General features: G+C 20.1%; 11 protein-coding genes across 11 annotated transcripts; 7 read left to right on the forward strand and 4 right to left on the reverse strand. All coding sequences in view use genetic code 6, as the record gives it.

Moving 5' to 3' along the window:
* Nucleotides 1-664: 664 nt before the first annotated feature.
* On the reverse strand, nucleotides 665-1150 carry TTHERM_00930800 (zinc finger, LSD1 subclass family protein; the record flags this gene model as incomplete). The annotated part of the gene is made up of 1 exon (XM_001025744.1): nucleotides 665-1150. One exon carries the CDS (start codon nucleotides 1148-1150, stop codon nucleotides 665-667), a length of 486 nt encoding a protein of 161 aa, XP_001025744.1.
* Nucleotides 1151-2001: 851 nt separating this feature from the next.
* Nucleotides 2002-3404, reverse strand: TTHERM_00930790 (transmembrane protein, putative; the record flags this gene model as incomplete). Its single annotated transcript, XM_001025743.2, has 2 exons — nucleotides 2002-3082; nucleotides 3160-3404. The coding sequence occupies 2 exons, from the start codon at nucleotides 3402-3404 to the stop codon at nucleotides 2002-2004; spliced, it is 1326 nt and encodes a 441-aa protein (XP_001025743.2).
* Nucleotides 3405-3760: 356 nt separating this feature from the next.
* TTHERM_000930769 (clathrin adaptor complex small chain) lies at nucleotides 3761-4464 on the reverse strand (the record flags this gene model as incomplete). The annotated part of the gene is made up of 5 exons (XM_012800481.1): nucleotides 3761-3871; nucleotides 3940-4011; nucleotides 4072-4147; nucleotides 4207-4330; nucleotides 4392-4464. 5 exons carry the CDS (start codon nucleotides 4462-4464, stop codon nucleotides 3761-3763), a joined length of 456 nt encoding a protein of 151 aa, XP_012655935.1.
* A 1693-nt stretch (nucleotides 4465-6157) lies between these two features.
* Nucleotides 6158-7177, reverse strand: TTHERM_00930770 (hypothetical protein; the record flags this gene model as incomplete). Its single annotated transcript, XM_001025741.2, has 1 exon — nucleotides 6158-7177. Exon 1 carries the CDS (start codon nucleotides 7091-7093, stop codon nucleotides 6158-6160), a length of 936 nt encoding a protein of 311 aa, XP_001025741.2. The 5' UTR covers nucleotides 7094-7177.
* Nucleotides 7178-7772: 595 nt separating this feature from the next.
* Nucleotides 7773-9336, forward strand: TTHERM_00930750 (transmembrane protein, putative; the record flags this gene model as incomplete). The annotated part of the gene is made up of 4 exons (XM_001025739.3): nucleotides 7773-7852; nucleotides 8047-8242; nucleotides 8509-8597; nucleotides 9051-9336. The coding sequence occupies 4 exons, from the start codon at nucleotides 7773-7775 to the stop codon at nucleotides 9334-9336; spliced, it is 651 nt and encodes a 216-aa protein (XP_001025739.3).
* A 1067-nt stretch (nucleotides 9337-10403) lies between these two features.
* TTHERM_00930740 (hypothetical protein) lies at nucleotides 10404-11414 on the forward strand (the record flags this gene model as incomplete). Its single annotated transcript, XM_001025738.1, has 1 exon — nucleotides 10404-11414. The coding sequence occupies one exon, from the start codon at nucleotides 10404-10406 to the stop codon at nucleotides 11412-11414; it is 1011 nt and encodes a 336-aa protein (XP_001025738.1).
* A 1097-nt stretch (nucleotides 11415-12511) lies between these two features.
* Nucleotides 12512-13135, forward strand: TTHERM_000930729 (hypothetical protein; the record flags this gene model as incomplete). The annotated part of the gene is made up of 1 exon (XM_012800482.1): nucleotides 12512-13135. One exon carries the CDS (start codon nucleotides 12512-12514, stop codon nucleotides 13133-13135), a length of 624 nt encoding a protein of 207 aa, XP_012655936.1.
* A 1121-nt stretch (nucleotides 13136-14256) lies between these two features.
* Nucleotides 14257-15102, forward strand: TTHERM_00930730 (hypothetical protein; the record flags this gene model as incomplete). The annotated part of the gene is made up of 1 exon (XM_001025737.2): nucleotides 14257-15102. One exon carries the CDS (start codon nucleotides 14257-14259, stop codon nucleotides 15100-15102), a length of 846 nt encoding a protein of 281 aa, XP_001025737.2.
* Nucleotides 15103-16066: 964 nt separating this feature from the next.
* Nucleotides 16067-16657, forward strand: TTHERM_00930720 (hypothetical protein; the record flags this gene model as incomplete). The annotated part of the gene is made up of 1 exon (XM_001025736.1): nucleotides 16067-16657. The coding sequence occupies one exon, from the start codon at nucleotides 16067-16069 to the stop codon at nucleotides 16655-16657; it is 591 nt and encodes a 196-aa protein (XP_001025736.1).
* Nucleotides 16658-17686: 1029 nt separating this feature from the next.
* On the forward strand, nucleotides 17687-18142 carry TTHERM_00930710 (hypothetical protein; the record flags this gene model as incomplete). Its single annotated transcript, XM_001025735.1, has 1 exon — nucleotides 17687-18142. One exon carries the CDS (start codon nucleotides 17687-17689, stop codon nucleotides 18140-18142), a length of 456 nt encoding a protein of 151 aa, XP_001025735.1.
* A 653-nt stretch (nucleotides 18143-18795) lies between these two features.
* Nucleotides 18796-21916, forward strand: TTHERM_00930700 (PH domain protein; the record flags this gene model as incomplete). The annotated part of the gene is made up of 11 exons (XM_001025734.2): nucleotides 18796-18922; nucleotides 18975-19205; nucleotides 19406-19707; nucleotides 19778-19903; nucleotides 19960-20151; nucleotides 20876-20940; nucleotides 21003-21055; nucleotides 21107-21230; nucleotides 21325-21394; nucleotides 21551-21725; nucleotides 21786-21916. The coding sequence occupies 11 exons, from the start codon at nucleotides 18796-18798 to the stop codon at nucleotides 21914-21916; spliced, it is 1596 nt and encodes a 531-aa protein (XP_001025734.2).
* Between the last annotated feature and the right edge of the window lie 3429 nt (nucleotides 21917-25345).

Genomic DNA, 25345 nt, shown 5'->3' on the forward strand with positions numbered 1-25345 from the left:
TTAATAGACCATTTTAAATAATCTAATTACTAAAAGTTTTTTAAATCAAAATGGCTTTTTATTTTTAAATTATGAAGAATTTTTATAATTAAGTCACTCAAATATAATTACATATCAATAGTTTTCTTCAAGTTAAATTATGGTGACTATTTTTACATACCCTTTAAGGGATTATAAATATTTTTTTTAAATATAATATAATTATTCAAGAGTTAGTTTTTTGAATTTTAAAATAAAATAAACATTTTAAAAACCTAAAACACAAAGAAATCGGTAAAACTAATTTTTCAGCTATGCTATTTTATTTGTAAATTTATTATTAAATATTTAAAAATTGTTTTTTTATTCACTCTTTAAAATTTATTGTTTCAATTAATGATAAAATATTTAATAATTTAAATTTATTTATAAATTCGTTTTTTGAATTATTTACTGATTTTAAATATTTAATTTTTCCAAATACTGCTAAATCAATCTATATATATTGCATAAATATTTAAAAATACTAATCAATTAATGAATATTTAACAAGTCATTTAATTATTTATACTTTTTCAAATTGTAGTATCAAAATATATAGGAATAATTAAGCCTTAATAAGAATAATACTTTAGCTTCCTTACCATTTATGAATATTTATTATGTTATTTAATATTTATTTTTTTCAAATCAGAAACATCAAAATACAAACTAACAAGTGTGATGCAATAAGAATAATACTTTAGCTTCCTTAGCATGCTTTTTAAGTACCTTATAAAGAAGTTTGGCCATTAGGACAAGGAGTACAAGTATTGTTATTTTTTACATCAGCATAAAAATTAGCATTACAAACGCACGTATCAGCAGTATAGTTAAAAATAGCATTTTAATCAGAACAAAGGCATTTACCCGAGCCTTGATCAAATGTAGTACTATCTGAAGGGCAAGTTATACATGCCAAACTTGACACAGATCCATATGGAGAAGATTAACTTCCTCCACAAGATGTGCATTAAGTATTTACTCCAGAAGGAGTTCCAAAATAACTATAATTACAATAGCATATCCCATTTTTATCAGGCAAAGCTTATGAATCTTTGCATATTACTGCTGCAAAACTTTTTTAAAAAGCAAATATTGAAAGGAGAATGCCTAAAATGCAGATATTCATTTTTAATTTATAATTTCTAAGTAAAAATCAATAATTTTTTTTAAGTTGATTTTACAAATAAATAAACTAAGAATTTTATATAAGTTTTTTATATATTTGAAAAATAAAAATGTTTTATATTGACTAAAATAAAAAATCCTTATAAAACATTAATGATTAATTGAATTTATTTTAATTTAAAATAAGAAGATCTTAAAAGTAATAAATTGATGAATGCAAACAATTTAAAAATCTATATTGGAATAAATATTAAATATAATAAGATCTTATTTTTTATCTAACATATTTAGTTTATATTTCAATGGAAATTTAAATCATTTAATTTATTCATTTTGTAATTTAAAAATATTTTCTTATGTTTTAATATTTTATTCTTTTAAAGATAAACAAACATACAGTATATTTTTTAAGTAATATCTTTTTTTTTAAATTATGTTTAATCGAAAAATAAATTTTGTTGTTAGAAATGAATTTTGATAAAAAAGATAATATTTGATTGATAATTAATAAATAAGTTCTTTTTAAAATTTATTTAGTAAAAATACAAATTTTAAAAATAAAATTACAAAAATTATTTTAGATTTTCTAGGTTTTTGTAAAATTTTTATTGATAATAATGAGAATTAAAATATTAATTTATCCAATTATTTAATTAAATTTGATTAAATTCTATAACTATTTAAATATTAGTAAGACAAATTTTAATTTTATTATTTATTTATTGTCTCAAATATTTATTAAAACATTTAATAATTTATTTTTGTTTAAAGTAAGTATTTTTTAAACTAAATAAATAAACTCATTCATTTAGAATGAATCTATAAATAAATAAATTTATTTAATTTAGAATTTCAGTTTGGAGAAAAATATTTGTTTTAATAAGGATATGATTATGAAGGCTCGTTAAAATTAGCAAATAAATATTTTGATTTATCTTATTCATAAACTGCATGATCTATTTGAAAGTCTTCCAAATTAATACTTTCAGCTAAATTTTATGGCAAAACTAGACTCAGTGCTAGTGATTATCCTTAAAATTGTTAGATCATAGAAGAATCTCTTTTTTATTCTTTATTAATATTGACCATTTCTATTCCTTTTTATTGATTATTATTTTCTTCACTTAAACTATTACTGTTTTTATTTACTAACTAGTTTTAATTTTTTAGTAAATGAGAGTTTATGTTTCTAGCTATAGAACTATTCATACTAATATCATTAATGGTTGTTTATGAATTGTTCACACTATTTTATGGTAACTCTTATTTATCTTTTTATTTAATAGAGTTTTTGGATATTTTAAAAATTGCTCTAAAAACTGGTCTTATGTTTGGATCTGTTATACGAACAATAGGAAGGTACAGGGTAGTAATTATTTTACAGGCATTTCCGAGTGTCACAAAAAAGTTAAGAGATGGCTTTTAGAAATATCTACAATTTAGAAACATCATAATTTGACTACATACCAAGCAACTCCAAGTCGCAATGCAAGAATACATGTAAAATTAGTAGAATTTTTATAACTTTTAATACTTCTTAATGTTTGATAATTTATAGTTTAAGTACATTAGAGTTGATAAGCTGATAAAAATATAAACAAGTAACAGACCTATTCCTTTTAAGGGGAATTAATTCTCAGATTTTATAGAGCAAGTACCAAACATAGTTTTACCAGAATATCCAAATATTTTAACAAAAAAAGTTATCAGAAAGGAAACAATTACAACTGCTGCATGGAGATACCAACCCTCAGCAATCTTAAGTATTTTTAAATTTTTGATGGCACAAACTATATAAGTGTATATCGAAATATTGTAAAAAAACTCAAATATGCCAGCTGTGATTGAGAAATAGGAGTTTATTTAGCAAAAAACATCACTCGATTTTACATTTTGATTATCTGTAAAATACTAATACAAAGATGATATTAACCTTATTAATAGAAAGTTGTTAAAAATTGTTTTTAAGGTATATTAATATGGATATAGATAGAATTTATATGTGATTACCAGTGCAAAGATAATGTGAGCTCTGCAACAGCCAATCCGCAAAATAAATCTCCAGGTCTTTTGCGTATTTATGGATATTTAATGTTCAAAGTAATAATAAATAGATTTAGTAGACAAGCAAGAGATGAAAAAATGAGGAACATATATAAGTCAGGAGTATAAAGAATAACATTATCAACTTGCCAGCTAAATGTGGGTGATCTACATTTCACTAAATTCTATGGGAATTCCTAATAAACAGTCATATGTATTCTTAAATAATATGTAAATAAATATTTTAATTTTTTTTTGGAGCTATATATTTTTTATCTGATTAATTTATTACCTAATCCTAAACTAATTATTAAGCAAATGCCTTTAATAATTTAGAAATTGAATTTATCACCACATAAATATACATAAATACATAATATTTGAGTAAAACATATTTTGTAACACATTTTGAAAATATCATGATTAAAATAGAATATTTGAAAAAGTTAAAATAAAATATTTAAAATTATTTACAAAATAAATTAATAATTAATTTATTTAACATTTTACAATAAAATTAAACATTTATAATTAAATTTATGGAAAATCCTTGAGAAAAATTGAAATTTCAGCTCTTTATTTCATATTCTTATGCCTAATTTAAAGATTGTAATACTTCTGATATTTTAGTTTCAATAACACATCCTCCAATAATAATTTCATCTATTAATGCATTTATCTATATAATAAAATATTTAATTTATTTAGCAATTCCATTTATCTATCGAAAAATTAATAATTAATTACTTTATCAGGGAAATAAACCATATCAAGTTCGCAAACATTTTCAAACAAAGTATCACAGCCTTCAACTATAATCTATTATATTTTATTGCAAAATAAATTAAGTAAACAAAAATACTACTCTAATAATCTCACTTATATCAAATCAAGAGCACTTAACTCACTTTCATCTTAATCTATGATCATAATGAAATGCAGAGAAGCATATTACCTTTTTTATTAAAGAGATTTAAGTAATTAATTAAATTAATTTATTAAATTGCAAGCTACCTTATAATTATTGTGCATTTTTTATCATATATTCCATCTTTATCTTTTACGAAATGACTTTTTCTACCATCTGGATACTTTACTAATTCGAATAGCTTTTAAATAATATCGTTCTATTTGTCAACTTTTTAATTATAAAAAATGCTACTTAAGCATTATAAAGAATATTTTTTTAATAGAGATACCATTGATGTTTTCGTAGAATTTGCTAATTCTTACTTTGCCTAAATTATTTATTATTAAGAAGAGCTTTATCATGTTTGGCCTGTTTTGCTACTTACTTTTTAAGAATTAAAATATCTAAATTAATTGGATTGAAAAAATTAATATTTATGATTGGCAATTAACACTTTTTAAACCTACCTATGATTTTTTTACGTTTTGCAAAATTTAATTAAAAATTAAAAAAACAAACAAAAAAATAAGATATTTTTGATAATTTTTTACACAATTACTAAACAATATAGATGACAATCTAGTGTAAATTAAACATAATTATTTCTCTTCAAAAAACAAAAAATAAATAAATAATTATTGAAATATTTTAAATTAATAAATTAATCAAAAAACTTAAAACATCATTTACAATAGATTTTTCATTCATTTAAAATATTCAATAATTGTAATAAGAAAGAAGTTTAAGTAAATTTTAATGATATCATATAATTGATAATGTTAATAGTATTTATGAAATTAAATTTAATGTTATTAATATATTTTTTGGAATAAAAAAAATGTAAAATATTAATTTTATTTGTGAATAAATAATAAAAGCTTGTTTATTATGAATAAGTAAAAATAATTGTATGAAAACAAATTTTTAAAACTTAATAAACATAACTTAAGTTTGCTTAGTAATTTTAAAGATATTATTTGAATTAAATTCTTTTGAATTAATTAATTTTAAGTTATAAAATTCATTATTTGAGTTTTAAGAATTGTACTACCATTAATTGAGAAAAAAAATAAGAACAAAAACAAAAATAATTTAAATTTATGCTTATAAATAAATGAAGCTCTAAATATTTTAAAAATTTAATTTAGTGAAAATGAAAATATAAAAATGAAAATAGATTGTTTTTATATCAAATTATAAATTTAACAAAAAAATAATCTTCAAATTAATTTAAAATAAAAATGTAAGTAGTAATTTCTAATTTAAGACATAACTTAGAAGCATATAAAATACATAATACTAAATAATACTTTTCTAAAGATACTTTTACTAAGTAAATTTTTTGATAATTTGTTTCACTCTTTTTTTCTTATTGAATTACAAGACTTTTTGTTAGATTTTTAGTTGTTTTATATTTAAATTGACATTTGTTGAACAATTATTTATTTTTGTATTAAGTTAAATTGATTCTTGATTAAAATTATATTTTTCTATTCAAATGAATAGTTTATGATATCTTTTTTAATTGATTAAAGAATTCATTTAAACAAAATTATACTTTTTAGCAAAATTGTAATCTGAAATTCAAAAAAAAACATGTAAAAAATCTTCAAATTTCTTCAATTTCAATATTAAAATATTTTTTGATAAATTAGTTTGAAAAAGCAAAGAAATTGAATTTGGTTTTAATTATAAGGGAAATTATCCTTAACTTATACTTAAGTAAGTAAGCAAATTTTTAAAGCAAAATTATTTTTGTATGCCTTGAGCTAGCTATAAGGCCTACTTACTTAAGTTAATTTTGATAGCAATTGGAAGTAAATTTTGGTGGATAAAAGGTATTTCATACAGTTTTATTACTATAAATTAAACAGTCGTACAAAATAATTAATTGTTTACATGCTGCAATAGCATATACTACTATATTACTTTTTTAATAGTTTAAATTGAGAAATAGAATAAATATTTCAGTAACAATTTGCTTCCATTTCTCAAACTTTTATATAACAAATCATACAATCAATCAGCTTTGTGTGTGTGTGTATTATAAATTAATCATTAGGGGGGATTAGCGAAGGCCTTTTGAAGTTCTTCGTAGTCAATATTTAAATGTTCTCTAATTTATTTTTCAAAAGCTACGAATAATCCGATAGAGACGGCGAAGATGGAGACGTCTCTAATTTACTATATTCTCTTCTTTTTTCCTTCAACACTCTTAGGTAAAATCTTATCAAATAATTATGCTAACTTGGACTTCTTTTGACCGATTAAGGGCTTTCTATTTCCTTGCATTTTTAATCTATAGTTTGTTTGATGATGTTTGGTTAATTGATTTGTTTATTTTTAGTTAGATTTACTTTCTTTTTCAAGATCTTTCTAATAATTATTTATATTGATTTATTCACTCACGCTATTTTAATTCCTTCCATAATATTCTTATTTTTTCTTTAAATTAAAATGCTTGCTTTTTTTTGATTGATCCATTTATTTATTCATTTAATCAATCGTTTATCTTCTTCTCATTTTATTCAGCTAAACTACTTTATGTGTTTGATTGTTTTTTTTTTTGATTATCTCCATTTAGTTTTACAAGCATGTATATTTGGTAGCTAAAAAGGAAATCTATAAACGAACCCAAAAAATTTACCTTTATTTTTTATTTTTCTATTTTGTTCTATACAAAGACAGAATACAACCTTCTAGGTTTTGAATTCTTGATTCTTTTGGTTTTTTCCATACCCTTATAGCCAAATGTTATTTATTTTTTTCTAGCCAACATTTTTAGGTCGTTTCCGTGTTTTACAAATAATAAATTTCTTTAAAAAATCGCACTTAAAATTTAACTTATTCCTTTTTGTTTTTGAAGTATTTCAGATCATTAGAGTTTATTTAGATATGAAAAATGAATTTTTTAGTGTGTTTGTTATCTACCTAGTTAATTAACTAACTACTAACTAAGTAAATAATTTAAGAAATCTATTTATTAAGCATAAAAAAATATTTTTATTTAAAAAGAAAATCATTTTAAAGATATTTATTTGATAAACAATTAAATTTTCTAAAAAAGAAATATTTTCTTTAATTATTAATTTAATATTCTAAACAATTACAAACAAGAAAATAGTTAAGCCTAAAATAAGACTTAGATTATTCTAATTCTTAAAAATTATCACTTCAATTCAAAATAGAATAAAATTTTTATTTAAAAGGTTATTCTATTATATTTAATATTGAAATATTTTGTAAAATTTAGATTCAAGAATAAAATCTATCTATACCAAAATTTCTAGGTATAAAAGCAATAATAACCTTAATAGACATATAAAAAATTAATCTTAAAGATACTTTAACATTAAATTAAAAAATAAAATGGATTTCTATTTTATTGGTGGTGTGTATATTTTATTATTTAAGTTATTCCATTTAAATTGAATTTTAATTATCTCTTTAACTCTTCAATTATATGCATTTGCTTTCCTTTTAAGTAGATCATTAATAAGGCTTGATGCTTCTTATATTATATATAATATACTTGCTAAAAAGATATAATAGTTAAGTTAAAGATAGAATTTTTATTGATTAGAAGAATAAAGCTAAACTTTATTAAAAAATTTATAAGCAACACTATTAGTTTTATTTTCAAGCTTAAGTTAATTAATTAATTCTTAAAATGGAATTCGTGTGCTGGCTCTGGACATATGATAAAAGATGGATGTTCGATAAGGCTGTAGATTAAATGGAAAAGATATGGTAATTCATAGTTATTTTTTAAAATATATTTTCTAAATTGAACAAAAGATGAAAACTGAAAAATTTACAGCCAATAAAAGTGGATTTAAACTGAAAATATTTTTTTAATTGCATAAAAAACTTAAAATAAATTTCATCTTTATCACTAACCCTTAGTTTTATTGTTTTAAGTGTATTTTTAAATAATATTTTAGGATTGTTCCTTTGATTGCCAATATTTTGCTTTTGGGAATGATTATTAACTCTCTATATATAGATGAACTTGTTAACGACCCTTGCATTTTAAAGCATGGGTACAAATTTTGGCTGCAAATACAATCAGTGATCTTGTGCGTATCTTGCATTAATATAATTATCTTGTACTTTAAGATCATTTAGATTGAGAAAAAGGTAAACTAGTCTTAATCATGCCCATTTTTTTATTTTTAAAACTAGAAAAATAACTTCATTTAGTCTACTCTACTTAATTCTTGTTTAAAATTAACTATTAGAGGAAATAGATTGAATAAATAAAGAAAACACTCACTCTTCACTTTAAAAATATCACCAATTATAATTATAAATGAAGACTATCAATAAATAATATTAATTTCTTTTATTTAGTTACAAGCTATATTTACATTCATTCTGTAATGCATTTTTAAATCTATTAAAAGAAAGAAAGACAGCTCGAGACCCTAAACGCCAAGTCAAGAATCAGCCCTAAAAAATTTGGTTATTGGTAAAAAAATTATCTATACCCATGGTATTTTATCATATCCATTATCCAATTCTCATACATTTACTATTTATTAAAAGCTGAATTTAACATATTTGATATTATTCAACAATCAAACCAATCATTAACTGATTCATCTTTATCATTAAAGTTTTACTTTTAACTGAATAATCAAATTATTTTAAAATTTAAATAGTTGAATTCCAAATTATTCATTTATCTATTTAAATAATATATCATTTATTACATAATCCAAAAAACTAAAATAAACTATAATATAATAATATTTAAATTTCTAAGCTGCATTACATATATGATGATAAATCAATATTAAAAAACTGTTTATTATATATAATTTCAAACAAATATATAGACTATTTACATTCATAATTAAAAATCCATTAATTATATTGGATAAATTTTGAAAATTTAATTGAATCTTTAAACTCTTTTATTTAATACTTTTAAATTATATTATAGGATTCGCTAAAAGGGATTACTTTCAGGCGCTGGATTTAGTGTGTTGATACTAGGCTTACTAAATTTAGTTTGGGTTGTTACTGGATTTAGAAGATACTATTATAACCACTCTTACACATGCGCAAGAAGCTTTTAAAATACTCTTTATGCCAATATTATAATTCCTTTAGTAGCTCTTATTCCTTTTATATTTACATTAATTACAAGCTTCCTGATTAAGGTTCTGTCTTTAATATTCTCATGGCTTATGCCCGAAATTTTTATTAGACTTAAGAAGAGCATGTGAAATATATAGATAGGCTAATTCATTAATTTAATCAATTTTACCGATCTGCTAGTATATCTGACAGGTGTAGTTAATTAATTAATTAATTAATTGCACAACTAGAATCTCAAAATACTATAAAGCGAAATATTTCTAAATACTGACTGACTACTTATTCAAAGAAAAATAAATATATAATAATTACTATTTTATCTATCATCATTTTAATTTAAAACTGATATTTACATAAAAGTATTTTAAACTTTAAATTCTTGCTGTTTCAAATATTTTTGTTTTATTCTGTATAAAGAGAAATGATATTTTTATTATTATATTCAAAAAATATACAATATTTTATCTATCAATAAAGCCTAAATTAACGAATTAATATTCAATAAATATTTTACAGAATTAGCCATTTTAAAAATGTTTTAAATTCTTGTATTAACTAACATAAAATATTCACCAAAAGTAAAATTTTTTTGAATTGGAAAAAATAGGATATTGGTAAAATTAAACCTTTTCGAATTCATGAGCAATAACATAAATATTTTTGAGCTCGAGCTTGTAAATTTTCTGATTTTCAAATTAACTCACTACTATAATAGTCAATTTGACTGATATGTATTAACTGAGTTTCAATAGCATATTTAAAAAATATAAAAATTTTTATTAACAAGAAAAACAAACAATATTGATTTTAAAATTTAGTAATCTTTATAATAGGGAAAAATAATAATTCAACGAATAATGATTAAATAATTTATATTATTTTATTATAATTATACGTATTATCATTCAAATTTTTGCTTATTCACTTTAAAATAGCATTTAAAATAACTGTACATATTTTTAAAAAGAAAATAGAATATTTTTTCAATTTAAAATGATTAATGCTATTTATTAGAATAATTACAAATTTAGGATTATTATTTATTTATAAATATCTTTAAAATACATATTTTATTTTAGAATATATTGTTTTTTTTGAATATATAAAGATCGTTATTATTTAAATTTGTAAAAAATCTAATTTCTCAAAAAATTATAATCTTTTTTAATTTAAAAATATTGAAATTATTGTTAAAATGTCACAAAATTCTCTAAATAATCCTCTAATATAAAGATAAGCAGAAGTTAGCTAGAAAAGTTGTGTAAAAAGAGCTTTTTAATGCATATTCCCTTGTTTCAATAATACTTCTACTAATAATCAAAATTAAAATTAGAATAACTAATAATAACACTTTGAAAATTAAAATAATTCTTAATAAGCATAAGTTAATGCTTCCACTGGGTAAGATAATAATATATTAGGGTCTCCTGATTAGCTTTAACCAAGCAATTAACAATCTTTTTCTACAATTACTTCTAATCCTTAAATAAATCATGAAAATCAACTAGATAGCTAATCTCAACTAAAACAAATAATATATTTAAATTAAATTTCTGTGGAATAAAATAAATCAATATATAATGAATAAAGTATAAAGAGCTAGCATTAAGATAATATAAACAAATCGGATTTGTAAAGCAGCGTAAGAGTAGAGATAGATTCGAGTATTTCATCAAATCAACAATCATTCTAGTAGAATAATATGAACAAATAAATAGATTCTTCATCTAAATAGTCATATTAGGTTTCAATAAGTCAGTCTGATCAAAATATATAAAAAGACTTATCTGAGAATAAGTAAGATGGTACAGATTAAGGCCCTAATTTTTAGGAAAATAAAGATTGTTAGTAAAGGGCATCAAGAAATGAGAGTTAGAAAGATAGTGTAGACTAAATTAATTTATAGAGTGAATTTAGAAAATAACAGAGCACATAAAATTTTTAATGTGGGTCTCCAATCAACTTAAATGCAAGTGATCTTCGTTTTTAGAGTAATTCAAATTGCGAGAAAAGAGAGTCATAAAAATTAAGTAAACAAGATATTGTTTAAAGAAGTTCATCAAATTATAGTATTGGTTGTAATGATATGCTAAAAAGGAGGGATACTAATTAAACTCAAAGTTCGTTTACTGAAATTTATGAATTTAATGATCCCAAATATGAAAAATAATAAGGCAAATTAGATACCGAGACTTAAATAAAATGAAAAATAATAATTTTAAAATATAAAAAAATAATTAATTATGCCAAAATTCAAATTTAAATTAGAAAAAGTAAAATATTCTCAATATAAAATAACTAAAAATGTATCATTTTTTTCTTTTAATATCTGGAATTTAAGAGAGCAAATAATCTTTTTATGAATCAATAAATTAGATATTTAAATTTCAAATAAAAATAATATTCTTAGTTATTTATTTCTTAATTAGTAAAATTAATTTCATTTTTCATAAAAAAAATTAAATTCAGAAAAAATAAAAAATAACTCTTTAATAAAAACAGAAACAGATTTGTTAAATTCCAGAACAGAAATGGTTTGTTTTTTATTCATTTTTTAATTTTAAGAAATCCTCCTTATTTATTAGTATTTTTTCTTTTGTATTATTTATTATGCTCTTATCTTATTTTTAAACGTCTTTCTATAGTTAATTAAATCATCCCATCAATTACTTTAAATAAGATAAAAAATAATAAATCTATTAATTATACTTTTGTTTTTGCTTATAAGATTTAAAGGAATAAATTTAAAAATATTATTATACAAATATTTTCAAATAAATTTTTTAAAGGAATTATATTTATTTGGTTAAAATAATATTATTAAGTTTTCAATATACAAATTAAGATCTCTGGATTTTATATTAAAATTGAGTTCTTTTGTTGTAAAAAACTTTTGCCAACTAATTATTTATTATTTATGGTGTCAAATATTAAATAAGTTATTAAAACTTTTTTATACAAAATAAATAACAAAGAAACAAACAAATAAATAAACAAAACAATCAAAATATAAGTAATGCTCCATTTGTAAAATAATTTTATTTTCGAATAAGTAGAAAGAAAGATGCTGATCAAAATATTAAGTAAAGATAATAATAATTATATACAAAATATCTTTACTTTTAATGGTCCATTCCATTAAAAAAGTTAAATTTATTCAAAAATCTTAAAATTTACTATTTATTAATTTACTAATATTTAATTAATATTACAAAGAATTAATTACGGAAATAGTATATTTATTTGTACAAGGCGTGAGAAATTAATTAAAGTTTAGTAAAAATATAACAAAACTAAAAAAATATGTGCTGTCTGTGTTGCAAAGAAAAAGATTCTATTGGAGTTGATTAGAGAAATTCAGGATAATAAAGTGCTAGATAAATAATATCTGGTACTATTTCAAACAATTTGAGTATTTCAGGATTAGATTTAAATAAAATAACTATTTTAAGCATGCTTACTGATTCGTAACAATATGATTTATAAAATGCAGAGTAAAATATAAGTACTCCTATGTATGCATAACCTAATGGTTTAAATATGCATAATTAAAATGAGGTTAATATAGGTCAATCAGATGATTCTATTACTTCAATTAGCCTAGCACAATTAGATTTAGAAAAATTAGTAAATCATTTGTTTGACGGGAATCAAGATCAGCCAAGTGAGTATGATAGTTTTGTAAAGTATAAAAATTGCCCTTAAGAAGGATTGAATGATTATATATTTATTCAATTTAAGGCTGCTTCAAAAATTTACTAGCTTCATGTATATAAGATAAAGTAAGATGAAAAGTACTTTAGTGAAGTTTACAAATTTAACGAATTAAAAAAAAATGTAGAGAAAAAATTACAAACAAAAAAACCGCGTAGCATGAATACTATTGTGCTTTAAGCTGATATAATTAATTACTTTGTTGCTTGGTGATGTTTGTAATCTTCAAAAACTATTTAAATTATATAGGAGAACTTAATTTATAAATATTAATGTAATTCTTAAATATTATACTAAATTATTAAAAGATTTGTTTTTGATTGATTTCCTTACTTAATTTAAATTGAGGTTATAAAAGAAAATTAAGTAAAAATTTTTAGCTTTGTCATTTTGTTTAATGTAAATATTACCTATGTCTGTCTGTCTATAATTTATGAATGTGAAAATATAAAAATTACATTTTTTTCTTTTTAATTAAATTTAAACATGAATTTTTGTAAACACATTTTCAGCTTTAAAAAATTTTTTAATTCTTTGAATGAATGAACTGCTATCATATTTAAAGAGTATTTTAATAATAATACATGCAATCTAACTTAAATAAATTCATTTTATATTAAAATTACAGATTTTAAGTGAGCACTTTCTTAAGAAACAGTAAAATGGTAAAAATTAAAGAAATAGTCATTTCTTTTTCAATCGGTTAAAATAAATAACTGAAAAATGAAAATCTAGTTAATTGGGTTTGTTTGTGTGAAACTTATTTATATATTCCTTTTGAAATGAATGGATTAATTTAATTCTTCAAGAGCTTATAGATACTTTTAACTATTTTGAATTTTTTTTTCCCTTCTATTAAATTTACAAATATTTCAAAATTTAATTAAAAATTTTTTATTTTTTTGATTTTTAAGAGTGGTAAATATTATTCATTCTAGCTAAATAAATCTAGATCAGATATTGCCCTAATTGCTGGAATAAGAAATAATATATTGATGAAATTTTTCTAATTTTATGAGAGTAGGTAGATATGATAAAAATTGTTTAAATAAAAATATTTTAACTCAAAAGAGTTTTTCTTGCCTATAAAGTTTAAATATAAATTTTAGAGTCTTAGCTTTATTACTCAGCTTAAGCATATAATTTTTGAAAAATGACGGAATAATTAATTATTAATTCTTTTATAATAAAATAAATACAATTAATTTCAATTAAAATATTGAGTTAAGAAATATTTATATAATTTTTAATTTTGAAAAAAATTTTATTTGAAGAAAAGTACAAAATTATCTATCCACCTTCTTTTTTTATAAAGCAGCTTTTTAAAATTAAAAATGTCTAATGAATTTTGTTATTGTTTTGATTCAAAAAAAAAACATGCAACAGCAAAATAAACTACAACTAAAAAAAAAAAAAGAAATAGTTTATCTCGTTTAGAAGAATAACCCCATTACCAAGATTCAAAATAGGTTTAAGAAAATAAATAAAATACTACATCAATAGGATCTATTGATCCAAATTAATATCTTTCAGAAATATAAAATATAAAAACTATTATTTAAGAACTTAGAAATGATGTCTAATAATTAAAAGAAGAGAAAGATAACATAGAAGAGTAAAAACATTCATAGTTTCAGAATTCACCTTTTGCTTCGAATTCAACTTACTAATATATTTTAAATCCATTAAAAAGCTAAACAGATAATATTCTTTAGCAAAAAATGTTAAAATCCAATAATATTGAATATAATAAATAGTCAAGCTAAGTCCGTTCATCTTTAAGTAAACAAAGTTTCTCCTTTTAAAGTGTTAAAGATGCTGTAAGAGAATACAAACTTAATGATACCGCTTTTAATATTTTAAAGGGATAAAATGATTAGCAGGAATAAATTTAACCTATAGTGTATGAGAGTACCTTAAATAGCAAAAATGTTTTAGAATTATAATTTAAAATCAAAGAAGTTAATTATAAAATGTATGCTTAGATTAAAAACTAGGATTATGATCAAAATTATTTACATGACAAGCTTCAAGAATATTAAAATATTTATTTGGATAATGAATAAGGAGTAGTTGAAACCAAAAGATTTGGAAAAGAATTTTTAGAATATTTGATCCTTAATGTTACTACAAAAAAAGATGAAGTCTGCTCAGATCCCTTAATGCTTTAATTTGAATGAAAAATAAATAAATAAATAAATAAATAAATAAATAAATAGATAAATAAATATACTAACTAACTAATTGATTGATTTATCAATCTTTATTTTTAATTGAATCTCAGCAAATTTATTTTTTAAATTTCTAAAATATTATTTATTTTATTGATACTATAATAGTTATCTATTACATAGTCTGACTTAAAAATTTTATGATTTTAATAAATTTCTCAATAAAAGCGATGTATTATATTAACTTAAATAAATATTTAAATAAGCAAAAAATTATTTATTTTATAAGTAATTTTTAAATTAATAAATACTTCTAATAAAATTTTAATTTCTTAATTAATTATTTATTTATTAATTTATGAGATTTTAATTTTTTTTAAAGCAATTCTATCTATATTTTTATTTAACTTTACTATTCCATAATTATTTAATTATTTCATATTAAAAATATTTTTTTTTTAATAATCTGTGTTTTAATTTTTTATATTCTGATTTTTTTAAAATTGAGAAAAAAATTTTTTTTAATTATTATTTAAATTAATTTTTTAATAAAAAATAAATCTAATTTGAATAATTTATATTTTTAGAAATTAATTGTGTAAAACTTTAATTAAAGAAACATAATTAAATATATTTTAATCAAAAAGATGATTATTCAATTTTAGAACTTTTTATATATTTTTAGCTTACAGAGTTTTCTTTTTGGAATGAATATATTAATACTACACTTGATATTAGAGATATTTAATTACTAACTATAAACACAAGAAGATTTTCTTTATAATTTGAAATTATTTATTATCTTTTAAAATGCGTGTAAATACATTTTGGTATTTTAAATTAAGAAATCTAAAAGAAATAATTGGAAAATCAGTAACTAAGTAGGTATAAGTGTTCAAAAAAATAATAATTTTTTGATTTAAAGATTTTTGCAATCTAGTCAATTAATTTAAGTTTTTAAAAGCAAAGATTAATGAGCTGCTTTTGTAAGGATGATAATAAAGAACCGGTTTTGATGCAATCAATCAGCTCTAAAATGAAGAGCAGCACAGGCTTAAGATATAGTGACTAACTAGTTGTAAATCATGTAATAGAGAGCAATTTAGAAAATAATAATCCAAACTAGCGATTAGAATGCTAAACTTTGATAGAAAAGGATGAAAAAAGCGAGGAAGGAAGCAACTTATTTATTAATAGAGAAAGAGACTATAGTAGCTTTATAATTTAAATTGCAAAAAGTTTCATGTAGACAGCATAATAACCAAACTTTACCTTTCCTCCTGGATTAATGATTAATAGCATACAATATATCGATGAAAATATAATTGAAATATAATACAAAATATTTGATACTGAATACATATTTAATGGCAAAGAATATTAGAACTAATAAGATTTCGACTTATTAGATGATCTCTTATTGCAATACAAAAAGAATTTCATAGGAAATAATTCCGTTAAATCAAAAGTTGGTTACGATGAAACAGGAAATTAAATAATTTACTTTATAGCTAAAACTACTTATCCATATTAACAGAGTACTATAATTAAAGAAATCAAATGAATAAAAAATTTAATCAATTTTGTAATACGCAAAAATTAATAAATAAATAAATAAATACTAACCAATAAAAAAACTACTCTTACATATATTTTATATATTAAATAATATAGAAATTTATTAAATAATTACAATCAATCATTCATTGCCTTATTTTATTGTAAAAAATTGCATTAAACCTAACAAATTAATTAATTAATAGAATATTAACACAAATTCTATCTCTTTTCATTTAATCACGTAAAATAGCGTCATATAGTTTTTACCAGTTCTTTTACTTATTTTCTATTAATTTATCTTTATTAATTCATTACGAAATATTTCTTATTTCTCATTTATAGTTAGCTAGCTAAGGAATTTTTATTTTATTACATACTTATGTTAGAAATTATCACTTTACTTTACAATCTATTAAATTATTTATTTATTTTACTTTTAATTTTGTTTACTTAACTAAACAATCAATTACTTAGATTTCTTTATCTTCTAACAAGCTGACTTATTATTTTAATTTTAAAGTATTAAAAGAATTTAGTTAAGTTAAAAAAAAACCACTTTATATCCGATGTTTACATATAATTAAATAATAAAATTTTGAATTACTTTTTATTTTATGAGTACCATAATACCTTCAAAATCTTAGCGCTGCAGATTTATAGGTTTGGCTGGTTTTGAGAATTTAATCTTCGCAATCTCTATATTTTTCTGCGAATTACGAATTATGAGGTATAAGGGATTACAGTAATATTTCTTATTTCTAATAAGACATAAAATATTTTAAAAGTTATCAACAATTTATAGCTAAAAATCTTTTCTATAAATAGATTTTTATTAATAAATTTTAGTTTTACTATATTCAAAGAAAATTAATCAATATTTTGGGTAAGCAAGATATATCCATGCTTATTTTTAAAACAAAAAGTATTTAATCATAATAAAAGAATATGTTTGCTCATAAATATAAATAATTAAGCAATTAAAGTTGAAAAAAAAATAAATAGAAGAAACTTGTATATAAATAATTAAGTAAAAATGGGTAGTTTATGTAATAAAAATAAAATGGAAATTTCAACAATAAGATAAACAGTTAATATATAATAACCTTAAGAATATAGGGATACCATTCTAGGAAGTTAATTGATGATGAATAGACCAACTTTACCTTATTCTTCATATGAATATTTAGATCAAATCTAAAATCATATAAACTCATGCTATACTGCTAAAAAGGATATTTTAAATTCACTTCCTGATGGAGTGTAAATAATTTAAAACAATCAAAACGATTCAGGTGAATTAAATCTAATAGATTTTAATTATTTAGACTTAAAGTACACTCTTGTTTATCAGTAGCCATTGATTTATCATTCGTTATCTAAAGCATTATTAGAATACAAAAAAAATGGTAAAAAAATTTCTTCTTTGTAATCTTTCCCTGAGGAATAAGATAATGATTTTGGATATTTTATAGTCTAATAAGATGAATGAGGAGCTCATTCATAAAAGTAATAAGATGAATTAATTGTGAACTTTTGTTGAATTGATAATATAATTTCAAATAAATTATGTAAAAATTGCTTTTAATTTATTTATTTATAAGATTTCAAAATTAAAAATTATTAAATATTTATATAAAAAATATACTTGTGGTTATTTATATTCACTATTTTACTCTAAAAGACTCTTTTTATTTTATTTATAGTTAGTTAATTTAAAAAAATTATTTCTTCTAAATTTTAATTTTATAAAAACACTTTCTTTACAAATTTTCTTTATCAAAAATACTTTTTTGAAAGTATCATAATTTGTCTTCAAAATAAAGTTTATTTCAAATATTGTTTCGCTTGGTTCTACTTACGACTAATTAAAATCTTAGTTAAGCTAAAGATCCTAATTTATATTGTTTGAATACTTCAAAAATAATCCATACATTTAGTATTAGCTTTTTCTTATTTGTAACATACTAAAATATTTAAAAATAAATAATTAAATAATTTAAAATACATTTATTCTTTCATAAAATTTTAGTTAAGCTAAAGACTCTAATTATTATTATTTGAATACTTAAGAAAATCTCCATCCATTTACATTTGTAACATACTAAAATATTTAATAATAAGTAAGTCAATAATATAAAAAATATGTTAATTCTTTCATATTAATTTTAACAAAAAATCTTTATCAAATTTTTGCTCAGATTAATTTTGTTTTTGTTTTTTTAAAAAAACTTAATAATACAGATTCGCTTTTTATTTTTGTTGATAGCTAGTAATTCTAATTATTAAATAATAATATAATTTAAATAACTAAATATTTTCAGATTAGATAAAATTAAAGATGGAAGATAAAAACCAAGCTGATAAAGATGCTGAAGAAGAGTAATTAAAAGCAGATATTAAAAATTTAATGTTTAACAAATAGCATCACGCTAAAAATTTCTTTTTGAGTGATAGCGTAGATATAATAATTAGAAAGAATATTATAAAGCTGATTGAGCAAGAATTAGAAATGTTGCAACAAGGCAACATCTAAGATATTGTATAAAATATAGGTAATTTATAAAAAAAAAACTTTGAAGTATATATTATAAATAATAAAAGAAATTCAATAGCATTTGAATATTTTAAGCATGTTTAAATTAGAAAAAAATAACACTTTTTTAAAGTATATTAATGATAAAAATGAAATCAAAATAAATTTAACTTATCAAAACGAGATACATTTTAAAATTTAGTTTTAATGAATAAATAGATTAAGAAAATAAAAAAGAAATGATTGAAAATGAATTGAAAAATGCAATGAAAAATTAAAAGGGACCTATGGAATAAAGGAAATCATAAATTTTAAGAAGCTAATGGATTATGAATACTGTAAGGAGCAATAATAAAACATAACAATTAGATTTAGAACAAGATGAGCAAGAATAAGAATCAAATTAAGATAAAAAGAGATCTAAAGGTTCAATAGAGTCAATAGAATCAGAAGATGAAGATTAAAATATAATTTAAGGAAAATTAATGAAAAAAAACGACGGTTTGCTAAAGAGATGGAAAGTAATTTATATTATAAAGCTTAGAAGTAGAAATTTATACAAATTCTACACTTTTTTTATAATTTTAAAAGAAATATTTTTGCACTTTAAATGATGAAAAATTCTGCATCTATGAAGAAAAAAAGGACAATAAAAATCAATTAGATTATGATCTGTAACTATGCATTAATTTCTAGCATTTATCCTGTGAAATTGAAGTAGCATAATTTTAAAAAATTATAATATTTACATTAAAAATAAAAAATTTAATTAGAAAATTGAGAAGAAGAACTAAATTGTTATCACAATAAAGAACTAGAAAAAAAAATTTAAACTAAAAGAATCTCCAGATAGTGAGAAGAAGTTGGAAGAGTGGTTTTCGAGAATTAAATAGGTTATAGAAGATAATAAATAAATAAGATCAAAATAAAATATTAAACCTGATAAAGCTAGTTAATACATAAAGGTAATTTTTTTAAAATAAACTAATTAAGTTTCTAAAAATTGGTTGGATCTCAGACTAAATTTATATTAAGTGTATTAAAAAAAGAAAATATTATTTATTAAATAAATTTTATTTTTATTTCAAAAAATTTCAAATGACAATCAACAATTAAAAGTGCATTTATTATCAAATTTAAATTTTTTAAAGGAATTTAGATCTTGTAAAATAAATGAAATTCAACAATTAAAAATGAATTTTTTATCAAATTTATATTTTTTAAAGGAATTTATATCTTATAAAAAAAAAAATAATCTTTAAATTAGAAAAAATAATTTAAAGAAACATAAATAAATTAATAAATTTGAATGTAAGAATTATTTTAATTAAATAAAATAAATAATTAATGAATTGAGTAAGTAAATTTAACAAAATTTACTTAATAAAACAATCTAACTGAAGACTTACTTAATTTTAAGTAACTTGAATCTAAGAAAAAGATGTATTTTTTATTTGAATTAAAATTTAAAATATTCTATAAAAAATGTATTAATTATTTGAATTTTTTTAAAAAGTAAAATTGTTTGAGAAGTTAACTATACTTTTCAAAAAATAATCATGGAGCAAAATATAAGAAAATATTAAATTTTTATAATTTTCAATTTATTTTAATAAAATTTAGATATTCTAAACCTGTTCTATTGTTTATGTTAATTTCTCTAATGAGTTTATTAATAAAATAAAATAGAGTGACATAATTAATGAAGAGGAGTTTCTCTAAATTGCAAAAACTGGAGACATCCTACTATTTAAGTATACATTCTTTGTTATAATTTAATGTTTAGAAGATATTTTTACTATTTTTTAAATTTTAGGACAAATAACTTTAATGCGAAGCTCTAAAGAGCAACAACTATTAGTAATTATGGTAAATAATAGTAAATTTTATACACTATTTTAATTAATTTATTAAAAAAAGATCACGTTGGTATTGTTATTAAGTTAAAAGACAACGTAGTGAGAGTATTCGATGCATAGTTAGAAGATGGTGTTTCTATTCAAGAATGGAATTATTTTATTAAAATCAATGATTTGTTTGAGAAGTAATTACTTATTTCTATAACTTGAATAATTTTATAAAAGCCTATTTTCTTCATGAATTTAAATATATTAATTAAAAATTAATAATTTTATAAGGGTGGTTTTGAGGTAACTAAACTATGACAAATTGAAAACAGTCTTACCTGATTTTTACTAATTTGTTTTGGTAATTAACTATTTCTTATATTATTCCTAGTTTTTATTTTTTAAATTCAATTTCTCTAAAAATAATTTGGAAGTCAAACAAAAAAATACCCTTAGTATTAATTACATTTATCAATCAATATATTATGTAAAAATAACTTTTTTTTAACATAAAAAGAGCAGTTTAGGACAAAAATATGATATTAGTGTCAGTAAACTAATGAAAAAGAGATCATCTGTACTTAATGATGCCAGCAGAGAAGACGGTTACTTTTGTTCTGAACTAGCAGCTAAATCATTTAAAGTTTTAGGTTTAATAAACCCTAATAAATCTTCGTGCTAGTATTGGCCAAGTAATAATTTATTTCTCAAATTATTTAATTTTATTAAAAAAAACATGAAACACAAATAAGGATCATTTTCAGAATAATATGAAAGCGAACTAAATTTATATGAAGGTGTCAAGCTTGATAAAGAACGTCCTATACTCTTAAACAGGCATATTTTCCATGATGTATAATAAGAAAATGAGAAAAGTGATTGATTTTATTCTTTTTTTTTGACTTAAGAAGTTCTTAAAGCATTGAGACAGTTTTTTGTTGTTTTCATGTTTGAAATGGTTTTTAAATAAAACTTTAATTATTATCAAAAAATAAAAATTTTAAATTAAATATTTTAGTTTAATAAAAATGTATTTCTTTTAGAAAATAAAGTATCAATTTGATAATAATTAATAAATAAATAAATTCACTAGATAAGCTTTAAAATTAACTAGAATGTGAGAATATATGTATCTAGATATTTATCTAACCTAAATTAATTTCATATAAAACTTGAATTTTTTTAAATCTATAATTAGTTTATTAAATGTATAAAAAGAAGATTAATGTTAATTAAAGTTTTGAATAAGGAAATCTTTTTGCACAATTATTGATTTGTAAGAACATTTATTAAAGTGTAAAATAAGTGAATAATTCAATTTTTATTTACTTTTATAAATAGCTTTAATTTTGAAGTTCTAAGCTTTTGTTCTATCAAAATTATAATTTAGTATTTTAATTAGGATTATATGTATTTTTATAATTTAAATATCTTTAAATCTCTTATCAAAATTCAGTTAATTTTTATCATAGATAAATTTCTAGCAGAATTATTTTACAACTGAATGTTATTTTTAATAATTTATGTTATTTCTTTGAATTAAAATATATTTATTTATTATGTTACACACATAATGTGATCATAAGAGATTTTGTTTGATTGAATTTTGAGGGAGTAAACTAAATATGTAGTATTTTTCAAGCTAATTTGCTCAATAAAATGCTTAATATTGGCATAATTTAATTGTTTTCTTTAAATTTATGAAATTTTTTATCAGTCTAATAGCTCAAAAATTGAAAGAATTTTTATAAATATTTAAAATTTTAATGTATTTTTAAATTTTATTCTTAATTTTAAAAGTTGTTTAAAAACGATGTAACCATTAATTCATTAATAAGAGTAAAAAAAAATATTGATCAAGTTTATATAATTTATTAGAAAAATGTTTAGTTCTAGTCACTGTTTTAATTTAATCAAGAGTCCCTCACTTTTATAAAGCAAAAGATAGAAGAATATATATCTTAGATATTTTATATTTTCTTTGACAAAATTAATTCAAATAATGAATTTCTCTCAAATGTTTGCAGATCAAATCAGAAGGTTTATTTGGGATAGAAAAAAGTTTATCTTATTTATAGTTTACAATTGAAGCAAAGTTTTTGAGAATTTTAAGAAAGGCCTTATCTGCTGTTAGTAAAAATATCTTTGCAAATTAAAAATATTTAAAAAAAAGTTTAAGGTGTATTTTAGTACAATTTTAATTAGAAAAGGGTTGAAGAAAAGTAATAAAAATTATTATTATCACCTTTTCTTGTGACTCCATATTTCAATTAATCACATTTCTAGTTATTTATCATACTAAATATCTATCACTAATTTAAATACTTAAAATTTGAGAGAAATTATGAATACACTTTTTAATTTCACGAAAATTTCGATTGGAAGAATTTGGTGGAATTGATGATGTGAGTGACATTTATGATTAATGTTGCTAGCATTAAAGTCTATTCACGTTTTTTATATGAAATTAATACATAAATAAATAAAATTGCATATTATTTTTATATAAAATGCAAAAAAAAAAATTATAAAATTTCTAAAAAAGAAGAAGTAAGTTAGTAAGATAAGAAAAATTATTAAGTAAAAAATTAATGGTCTACCAAGCACAGAATGACATAATATTACATTTTTTGCTTAATTACTAAATACTTTTTATTTTTATCAATAATTTATGTGTCTTTAGTGTTCCGAATAGATCAGACTAAAAAAATCTTAATAAAAAGAAATAAATTTGATTTCATAATATATCCGTTCAAGCGATTGATACCCACTTGAAAAATTGCAAGGATTAGCTTATTCAAAGAAATCCCTATTTGTGAGTTATTTTTATTAGTCCATCCAATTAAATGATTGTATTAATAAAAGCTTAATTTATAAATGAATATAAAAACTATACTATTTATTATTTATGCGCAATAAAATTATGTCATTTATTTCTATGTTAGCAGAGTTTTTTATTTAAGTGTCATGAAATTGCTTATTTTTGCTAAAAAACTCCTATTTACTAACAGGAGATTTAATATGAAAATTAAATTTTATTTTTTTATTGATAGAAAATGAAAGTTAAATACTTAGACCCTTCTATAAATATCTTTTTAGTAAATACTTAATATGATTTGATTATTCAAAAAAGAATTCCCCTTTGTACTTTACAAATTTTTCGAGTTGATATAAATAAATTTCTTAATTTAAAGATTTAAAATATATGGTGAGTAATGGATATTAAGAATATCTCAAATACATCAAATGGTTAATTTGGAGTGGCCGAAAAACGCTGATGTTTTGCATTCACAACTTCAATTAGGTAAATTTACATTAATTAAATCGCAAATACCGAATAAAAAATTTTTTCAATATTTTTATGCTTTTAAATAGGATTTTAGTTTTCATTTAAATTATTTTCTAGATTTTTGTTGTTTTTTGAAAATAGTTTTTGAATTAAAATCTACCCATCGTATTTTTAAATTGAGTGGTATCTAGAAATTTAGCAAGCAGTATGCTTGTACTACCTTGGGAAATAAATAAATTTAGTAAGGTAATATTTTAGAAAAATCAAATTCGCAGAATATATGAATAATCTTTCCTTTCACAGATACAAATAATTTCTCTAAAAATATGAAAATTAAAAATAGCAATTTTGATCTATTCAGCACTTTGATCAATATAATTTTTAAAATTGCCAATATAGAGTGCATTTATTCTTTCTTTAATATTCAACATTAATCAATTTTTAGCAAGAGCAGTAAAAAAAAAATAAGTGAGGAAGCATAAAAAAGGAGCAAAATTTATAAAATGTAGAAAAATATATATTGATATTTTATATTAATACTAAATTATATTTAAATGAATTTACCTTCATAAATGATAGCAATTTAATTTATTTAGATAATTCATATAAAGCTAGCTAGTTCACTTTGGTAAATAATTATAAACTAATTTCCCTTTAAAAAATAAACTAATTTTGGTTTATAAGTAAGTCATAGACTCACTTTTTTATCTTTCTAAATGTTAAGTAGCTAATCAGCGCTATTAATTTTTTATAGAGTAAAGTCTTGGTTGAATAATTAATTAGACTGGCTATTTGACTGATTGATTGATTCTAATTATATGATAAAGTTTATATACAAATTAATTATTTTTCGATTTAGTTCAGACAATTGCTTTAGCTAATAATATTACAATTATTTATCCATGTATTTTGAATGAAAAAAAAAAAAATAATTAATAATTTATTGATTAGAATGCATACAAGCTTTCTTGCTTGATTGGTCTTTTGTTTGTTTGTAAGTAAGTATATTAGTTTTTTATATTT

This window comes from Tetrahymena thermophila (genome assembly GCF_000189635.1).
Source record: "Tetrahymena thermophila SB210 genomic scaffold scf_8254181, whole genome shotgun sequence".
Taxonomy (NCBI): domain Eukaryota; phylum Ciliophora; class Oligohymenophorea; order Hymenostomatida; family Tetrahymenidae; genus Tetrahymena; species Tetrahymena thermophila.